Source organism: Rhagoletis pomonella, unplaced genomic scaffold, assembly GCF_013731165.1.
Source record: "Rhagoletis pomonella isolate Grant_MI unplaced genomic scaffold, Rhpom_1.0 Rhpom_scaffold_00003, whole genome shotgun sequence".
Taxonomy (NCBI): domain Eukaryota; kingdom Metazoa; phylum Arthropoda; class Insecta; order Diptera; family Tephritidae; genus Rhagoletis; species Rhagoletis pomonella.
In genome coordinates, this window is record NW_023458557.1 from 54699251 (window position 1) to 54708352 (window position 9102).

The 9102-nt window shown below is 39.9% G+C and overlaps 1 protein-coding gene across 2 annotated transcripts; it reads left to right on the plus strand.

Moving 5' to 3' along the window:
* Window positions 1–6840: 6840 nt before the first annotated feature.
* LOC118735309 (putative nuclease HARBI1) lies at window positions 6841–8417 on the plus strand. 2 transcript variants are annotated; one of them, XM_036464985.1, is made up of 3 exons: window positions 6841–7077; window positions 7134–7362; window positions 7427–8417. In XM_036464985.1, exons 2-3 carry the CDS (start codon window positions 7142–7144, stop codon window positions 8331–8333), a joined length of 1128 nt encoding a protein of 375 aa, XP_036320878.1. In that variant the 5' UTR covers window positions 6841–7077; window positions 7134–7141; the 3' UTR covers window positions 8334–8417. The 2 variants fall into 2 exon arrangements, with proteins under 2 accessions (XP_036320878.1, XP_036320879.1); XM_036464986.1 differs by lacking the exon at window positions 6841–7077 and having other exon boundaries at window positions 7130–7362.
* Window positions 8418–9102: the final 685 nt, after the last annotated feature.

Below are 9102 nucleotides of genomic sequence, written 5' to 3' on the forward strand. Positions count from 1 at the left end.
GTGTACGATTAGAAAATAATAATATTCTGAACGCAATTTTTTTTTTTAATTTCATTATTGCTATAAAACTTGAAAAGGAGGACAAGGAGGACATTTTGCTCAAAAGGAGGTGAAGGTCTTTTGGGAGGGTATTGAACAGTGTAAACAGCGCCACGTTTCTCATGGCTCTCGTTATTAAGAGCGGAGCTAGCTTTGGACTATTTGCCTAAAGGTAGCCACAACTTGATCGAGTCCTTTCGGCCAATACCTACCGCAAGAGTAGTCGTAAATCTTGCAAAAGGCTGCATTGTTTTTTCATTTCTTTAGTTCACTTCACTTTTTAACGCGCTGTCGAAGTCCGATTCTCCAACTGCTCAGCCTTACCGCTATGTTATTTTATTTGCTTAATACAAGTTAAGGCAGTATACAACTTAAGGTATGAACGCGTTGCTTAAAACAATATAACAAGATTAATAAATATATTGCAAACCAAAATTCTGAATAGGTGGAAAATAAAGTAAACACTTTAACCGCGGACTAGATACCCACCCAAGTACTTGCGGGAAGGATTCGAGTATAAAAAGTACTCAGTACTTGAAGAAACCTTTCCATCGCAGTGGGGGCCTCCCTCTTCCCCTGCTACCACCAGCGGGTTCCGAGTTGAATACTTTCAGAGTTGGAGCGTCGGAGTCCATTCGAATGGCATGACCAAGCCAGCGTAGCCGCTGTATTTTAATTCGCTGCACTAAGTCTATGTCGTTCTAATGCTCATCCAGCTCCTAATTCCATCGTCTGCGGTAACCGGCGTCGCCAACGCATAAAGGCCCGTAAATCTTCCGTAAAATCCTTCTCTCGAATACTCCAAGGGCGTTATAGAGTGTGGTTTTTGTACGTCGAGAGAGGACTTTACTTCTGAATTGCCTACTCAGTCCAAAGTAGCACTTGTTGACAAGAGTGATTCGGCGTTGGATTTCCATACTGGTTCCCAAGTAAACGAAATTCTCTACTTCTTCGAAATTATAACTTTCAACACTGACGTGAAGAAGCCACATGAAAAGAAGTCGCCCTGCCTGAAACCCCGTTTGGTGGCGAACGGCTCGGAGAGGTCTTTCCCAATTCTGATGGAGATAGTGGTATTGCTCAACGTCATTTTACATAGGCGTATCAGTTTGGTGGGGATGCCAAATTCAGACATAGCGGCGTATAGGCAACACCTTTTAGTGTTGTCGAAAGCTGATTTAAAGTCGACAAATAGATGATGGGTGTAGATCCTTTTCTCGCGGGCCTTTTCCAAGATTTGGCATACTGTGAATACCTGATCTTTCGTGGATTTGCCAGGTCTAAAGCCCCACTGATAAAGCCCAATCAGTTCATTGACGGTGGTACTGAGTCTTTCACACAATACGCTTGATAAAACCTTGTAACCTATGCTTAGGAGGCTGATCCCGCGGTAGTTGGCGCGAATGGTGGGGTCGCCTTATGGATTGGGCGAAGCACACTCAACTTCAAATCGTCGCCCATGCATTCATCTGACCATATTCCACATAGGAGTTGATGCATGCACGTTATTAACTCCTCGCCGCCGTACTTAAATAGCTCAGCTGGCAGGCTGTCAGCTCCAGCAGCTTTGTTGTTGTTGTACCTCATCAAGGTACCTCTTCTCCATAACTTTCCATGCGACTACCATTCAGTAGGGTGAAAAAGAGATCCCTCCATAATTTAAGTACGTTGTGGACATCGGTCACTATGTTGACATTATTGTTCTTACAGAAGTTTGCCTTGGTCTTGAAACCTTCCGTAAGTAGCCTAACTCTCGGATAAAATTTTCGGGGGTATTTCCTGTCGGCCAGCATATCATGCACTTCGCACTCAGGTATTTCGGCCTCTCTCTTATTGTGGAAAATACGTCTCGCTTTGATCTTGAGTTCCCAACAGCGGTCCCACATAGCACGCATTGCGCCCGATCGCAGCGTGGCCCTGTAGGCGACATCTTTTTTCTCTGCATCTTCCTGACACTCCTCATCTTACCAGCTGTTCTTTCTTGCTCGCTGAAATCTGGCTACTTCTTCGGCGTTGGTACTTAACGCGCGGGAAAAATGGTTCAACTGCTCGCAAATGTCGGTTTATTGAAGAGTGCTCTCTGAGAGCAGGTGAGAGAGTCTAGTAGCCAATGCATCGGCTGTCTGTTGCGATTGCATCTTTTCGACGTTAACCTTTGCTTGCATTTTTGGGCGCACATTTTTTGCTGCACAGAGTGTGGTGCGTATCTTGGCTGCAACAAGACAGTGGTCCGAGTCGATGTTTGGGCGTCGGAGTGTTCGAATGTCTAAAAAGATGGAAGGTCGACGTCCGTCTATCACAACATGATCGATTTGGTTTCTCATTTCATGATCCGAAGACACCCGCGCAGCCTGATGGATGGTTTTGTGCTTAAACCTAGTACTGCATACTAACATATTTCGGGCCCTTGCCCACACTGATATAGAAATCGTCAAGCGCGATTTTGATATCATGGCGGGGGCATCGCTCATATGTACGCTCCAAGCCTTCATAGGAGAGATTCGTCAAGGTATGGTCGCAGATGAGGGACATGTTGAAGAAGCTGGTGTTGATGCGGATTGTGGCTAGTAGATGTCACAAGGCCCAGACAAGGCTTGCCTTGCCTCGTCCAACTCATTTCTTGGATGGCGGTAATGCCAGAGTATATGCCCTCTAATCGTATTCCTTTAAAGTTTGCCGTGGTCGTCATCATAAGGGGGTTTCATCCGCAGCTTTGTTTTCGTTCTTCACTGGAAGTGGTTTTCACGTGGCGGGTCCCAAACCCAGCGCACAACCCATTGCTGGGACGGGGATGGTTTCGCAACCGAAGACACATTTAAAGAGCGAGCCACTTGCTCCAAGTCAGACGCCCGCTTGTAGCCTCACCTTCAGGTGAACATACGCTGCAGACCTCAGTGAGCCCTTAAACCGAATAAGCCGGAATGGCCCACCGAAGCTCCCTCTCTTTCTGCGGCGACCCAGAACAACGACTATACCCCATTGTACTGTAAACCAGTCACGTTCCGTTATTCTTAATTAACATCTTAATGCTTTTAGTTACATAGTTTGATACGTTTTTATAATCCTCGGTAGGTGGGGAAAAAAAGTCAAGTAGTAACACCATATTTGGCTTCGTATGCTGCACAGGGTTAATTTGCTCGTTGATTATTTTCCTGACGAAAGTTATTTGCCTGCATATGTTTAGGCGTTGTTCTTTATGCAGCACACGGAGAATTTTAGCACATGGTTTGCGAAGTTCGATTCCTATTAAGGCTGCAAAATTTGTTTCGTTTTTAATCGCCTTTTTTGTTTCTATTTTTCTTTTAATCTTGTTTAATAGGCCTTTTTTTGTATCCATTGTACGCATCTTTTCTAATGGAGTTCTTTTAAGTCTCGTTATTAAATGTCTAATTCCTGCGTTTTTTCAGCTGTTGGGAATGATTTAATGGGGTTGTGTATTATAGCGTATGTGGCTCTGGAATTCCTATATATTTCGAATACGAATTTTTCAGTATCCTTACGAATTTTTAACGCTGTATGCAAATAGTTTATTTTTCCTCTTTGCTCCATATCCATCGTGAATTTTATATTTTTGTGTTTTCCGTTGTGATATTATAGCATCTGTTTTTCTTTGCTTCCCGCCACATGGCAGATGATATCTTCGACGTATCTCGCACAGAACCCTACTCCTAGTCCGGTTGTTAGTTCCACCATTTGTTTTTGTTTCTTCCAAATGTTGCATGAATACCTCCATTAGAATAGAAGATGTTGGAATACCCATTCCTAGTCCGTTGACTTGCCTATATATATATGCTGACGACTTGATAATTTTTAACACGATCTCGAGTTATTCTGATGCAATCAAGCTACAGTCTGATCTCAATAACGTGGCTGCATGGTGTAGCAAGAATCGTTTTCATTTAAATATTAATAAATGCTTTCACGTATCTTTCTCTAAATCGCGATCATTAATATCTACCTCTTATTTTATTGGTAATGCACGCCTAACTACTCTTAGCGAAATTGCAGATCTTGGAGTTGTTTTTGACTCTAAATTTTTGTTTCACAGTCATTTAAATTACATTATTGCCAAGTCTTATTATACACTAGCCTTCATTCGATGGTTTGGGTCAGACTTTACTTGATAAGGGAGCCGATTTTGTCAAGAGGGAGCGAGAAAACTGTTTTTTGAGCAAACCTTTTATTATTGAATCATGGATCCCTATACCTTAAAGTTACTACACACTGCGCTCGTTCGGTCTAAGCTGCAATATGCAGTCTTTATATGGAGACCGTATCACGATTGCCATATCAAGAGGTTTGAACGCGTTCAAAAGAATTTTGTTCGTTTTGCTCTTAGGTCTTTGAAGTTCAAGTATCCGATGCCTTCTTATAGTGCTAGGTGCTTACTAATTAATTTAAAATCTTTGCATAGTAGAAGGATTATCCTTTCGCTCTCTTTTGCGTTTGACATAGTAAGTGGAGTGACTGACTCTCCTTTCCTTCTTGAGCGCATTTATTTTCATATTCCTCAAAGAAGCCTTCGGAGTAGTGATCTGTTCTTTGTAGAACGGGTTAGAACTACTTATGCATCTCATGCTCCTATTTTGAGAGCTTTGAAAGAATTTAATTCCATTTCAAATTCTTTGGCTATCGATTTTTCTTCCTCCAAGCTAAGCTTTAAATCATTATTAAATTAATTATTAGCGTAACTCTTAGCTATAAGATACTCTGTGGTTACTTCTTAGTACATAATCTGTAAGAAATGTGAATATTTCTAGATTATTTATTATTTGAATAGTTAACTTGAAAAGGTGTTAATAATTTCCTTTGCGACGTTTTTATCCGATTTTCCAAGCAATTTTCTGCCACTGGTATTGTTGAAATATATGTAATATCAATTCAACGAGTACTTCATCGCGGTCGCTGGTGTCTGTGCTGCCCATTAGTTATGCTGAGCTTTCATGTTTGCAGGGATCTTGCTTCAGTGACCACTTCCATTATTTACTGAGGTGGAATATTCGCATAATGGGCCATATAACTATATAAAGTTTCGAATGCGACAGTCACAATTCGCATTGGTTTAACTTTATCAATTTAATGGGCAACCCGGTATTTATTACTGTCCAACCCGTTAATTCGATCTTTACCCAGAGCGAAAATTTAATGTATGGAATTCGAAAAAATGATCAGTAAAACAGCCGTTTTCACATTCGAAATTGCATTGTTTTTCCCACGACGATGTCCTAGGAAAAGTGTGGCATTAAATTTTGCATTGCCAGTAATGCAGGAATTAATGCGATTTATTATGAATTTTTTGCGACTCTTTGGATACATTCGAATGCTGATTACATATTAAACAGTAAAAGAATCTAGAACTCATAACTTCATTATTCATCACGCATGTAATGCATTACTACTTTTCCCACTGGGTAGTAGCGCAAGGTTCATGGATAGGGGCAATCTCATCTTCCCTTTGGACACGGCAGAGAAGTAGATAACCGATATACATGATTACTATTAAAACGTTATCAAATGCAATCTAAGCCATCGCTGGCCTTCCCGTCAAAAAAAAAAAATAAAGAAGTTATGTTTCTTACCATAAAATGGGATAGAATTTTAGGCTTTTGCGAAAATATATCGTAATACTTATCCGCATTTTGATAGATATCACCTTTCGCTAGCTTCACTATCAAATTCATATACTTCACTTTCACTATTCGAGATACTGTTAAGCCTGTAACGGTTTACAGAGTTACAAACGGTGGGAGAAGCCCACGATCCGTTTTGTTACACAAACCAAGAAAATCAAAGCTACGTGTTGACTGCCAATTTGAGCTGAACCTCACTCACATACAGTTAATATGATTGAACCATGCAATGTACAGCCAAATCGAAGAAATTTCGTAATGAGCTTAGTAACCAAAATCATTCATTAAGAAAAAGTTTACATGTGCGTACACTACATTCGTACAAAACATACGAAACTGTTAGAAAAAAGAAAAAATAATAATTGTTTACTATTTTTCATGTTAACCAATTTCGCATAATTATTAATTTACCGACAACAATACACCTTCAAATACTCATACTAATAAATACAATTATACTATGTATTCTGCAATGTGTGGCAAGTAATGTTTTGTATCTAAATAATCGTTTTTTCTTCAGTTGTATTTCATTGCACTAATTCTTCATCAACAGTTAAAAGAAGTAAAAAGTTCCAACCAAATGACAAAAATACTAACCAAAACTTTAATAAAAAAAAAACTGCAACTGACACCATTATTTACCCTCAGAAGATCAACGGCATCCATAAACTTGCTCATCATAAACGTCCGTAAGACATTTCTTCTTTACTTCGATCAATTAATCATTTTAGGTACTAAAAATAAAAGCAAATAAAAAATAAACTTTAATCACAATTTTAACTGGAAAGGTGAATTGCGAAAAAGAAGTTCACAAATTTCGGACAACGAATTCGTTTCAAGTAATAATACTCTTTTTGCAATCAAATATAAAAGCTGAATGTTCACTTTACGAAACAGATTAGATAAGAGTGAAAAAATTGTGGTACTTATAATTTTTTTAACACGACTGCGCCTTATGGAAACTTTTCCAAGAAACTCGTTCAGTTTTTGAATGAAAGCCAAAATCTGTAAAGTATACATATTCACACATATATATGAACGATGTCGAATAAAACAAATCAGCAATAATATACATATGTATACACATATGTATGTAAGTATATATGTACCTAGATCAGATTTTTTAAACATAAAGTCAAGCTGTCAAGGAATAAGGTATCTAGTAACGGCCATATTATTGACACTCCGAATTTGCCGGAATAAGAATATTTACGGAATAGAGGAGAATTAGTTGGAATAAGTGTATTATTGACGCATAGAATAAAACGGAATAAGGTGTAATAAGAAAGTCAGAATTGTTATTCCGGGGAATAACTAAGCGGGCAGAATCGAGCGAATAAGGCAGTTATTCCATGTTATTCGTTCAAAATTCATTATTGACTTACATCTGCTTTAGAAATACATACAGGTAAGAAATGTAAACTGTTTTTAGTTTGTAATTATCCTTTTTTTTATCCATTTTAGGTGATATAATGGCGCGCCCATCTCGAACCAATGTGCTGATCGGAATTGACCGTGCTCAACGCATTTACGACGAAGACCATAACAATAGACGACCATACATAATGCTAGAACGAAGAAAAATGCACTCGTGGGACGATTTTGACTTTTTTTCTCGATTCCGTATGACAAAGGCAAGATTTGTACACGTGCTACACTTGATTGTGCCTTACATGCCAGAGGTACATCAAAGGTATCAAAAGCTGTATTGAGTTCATATGTATACTGATTTAATATTTTTTATTTGTCCTTTACAGACAACGCTATATCTCACACGAAGTGCAGCTACTATGCACATTGCGTTTCTTGGCTGCTGGTAGCATGCAGTCTATCGTTGGTGATATTATAGGAGTTTCCCAACCTACGATTAGCAACTTGTTGCCAAAAGTGTGCAAAGCAGTTCTCGGACTACTGCCTGACATAGTTAGAATGCCGCGGACACAGGAGGAACTAAAAACGGCGGCTGCCCTTTTCTACATGTTTGGAAATTTGCCAAGAGTCATTGGAGCCATTGACTGTACACACATAAAAATTCAGTCACCGGGAGGCCCAAACGCGGAAATATTCCGAAACAGGAAGGGATATTTTTCTTTGAATGTACAAACCGTTGCAGCAGCTAATCTCAAAATCATGAACATTGTTACACGATGGCAGGGTTCGGCACACGACTCGACTATATTTCGGTCGAGTGCACTATGGCAGCAATTCGAAGCGGGCGAATTTCGCCACTACATTTTAGTCGGTGATCCCGGCTATGCCAATTCTCCCTTCCTGGCAACGCCATTCGCAGAAAATAGTTCTGAGCTTCGCGCTGGATTACAACACGTACAGGAATATCAGCGGGCAATTATCGCCACCAGGAATTGCTTGGAACGCTCATATGGAGTGCTGAAGCGACGCTTTCCAGCATTGGCCTATGGTTTGCGTGTCAAAACATCGACTGCACAAATGCTTGTTGCGACCGCTGCAGTACTCCACAACATCTGTTTTGATGAGAATGAGCAATTACCCAACACACCACCTGGCTTCACGAGCAACGAAATAGAGATCAACAGTGGTGCGACAGAAGATACTCCAAATAGTAACTATGGCAGGAATGTACGCAACGAACTCCTCGATATGTTTCGTCACCAAGTGAACACACACACCAATCACTTGCCTTGATTAGAAAAGGGAGGATAATTTCATTTAATTCATTTATTTTTTGCAATGAATAACATATTTTTGTTTTAAAAACATTAAACAAGAAAAACTAGTTAAATAAAACCTGTACTTATAAAAAAAAAAATAAATAACACACTGTTGCGCGAAACTATACTGAATGTTTTATGTCGTCATAAAAGCTCGAAACTTCAAGCTCCTCCTGGACGATTTTTTCAGATTCTTGTGCATTCATCGGTTTGTGCGTCTTTAAGTATAGGTTGTGACGCTCCTGCGCTTCTTGTTCCCGCTTAGCGAAGTATTGCATTACTTGCTTCTGAGCAGTTTTTTGTAGCATAACCGCTTCCATATTAGCAGTATGTAACTCGATGGCATGGCGCATGTTTGTTGCGTGGAGTTCGCGTGACTGCGTTAATTCAAGATTTATAAGCTGCTGGCGCATTTCATTTTCGGCATTATTTGGGTCACGGAATCTGCGTTTCCGTGCTTGCCGCTGTTGTGCAACTGTTGCAAAATATTGTCGCGGTTCTACTGCCGATGCTTCCTTGGGCAACGGCGAGCTGGTGGAGACGATTAAAGGACTGGAGAAGTTACAGCTGGGAGTCAATATGGTCGATGACGGCTTCGCTGTAGAAGAAACGAATTACTGAAATTACGCGATCCAATTAATATAATATGTACATGTACGTATGTATGCTCCTACAAACATATGTATATTTGTACCTGTGATATTCACAATTTGGACCTCCTCTAACGTCGTGTTTTGAACACC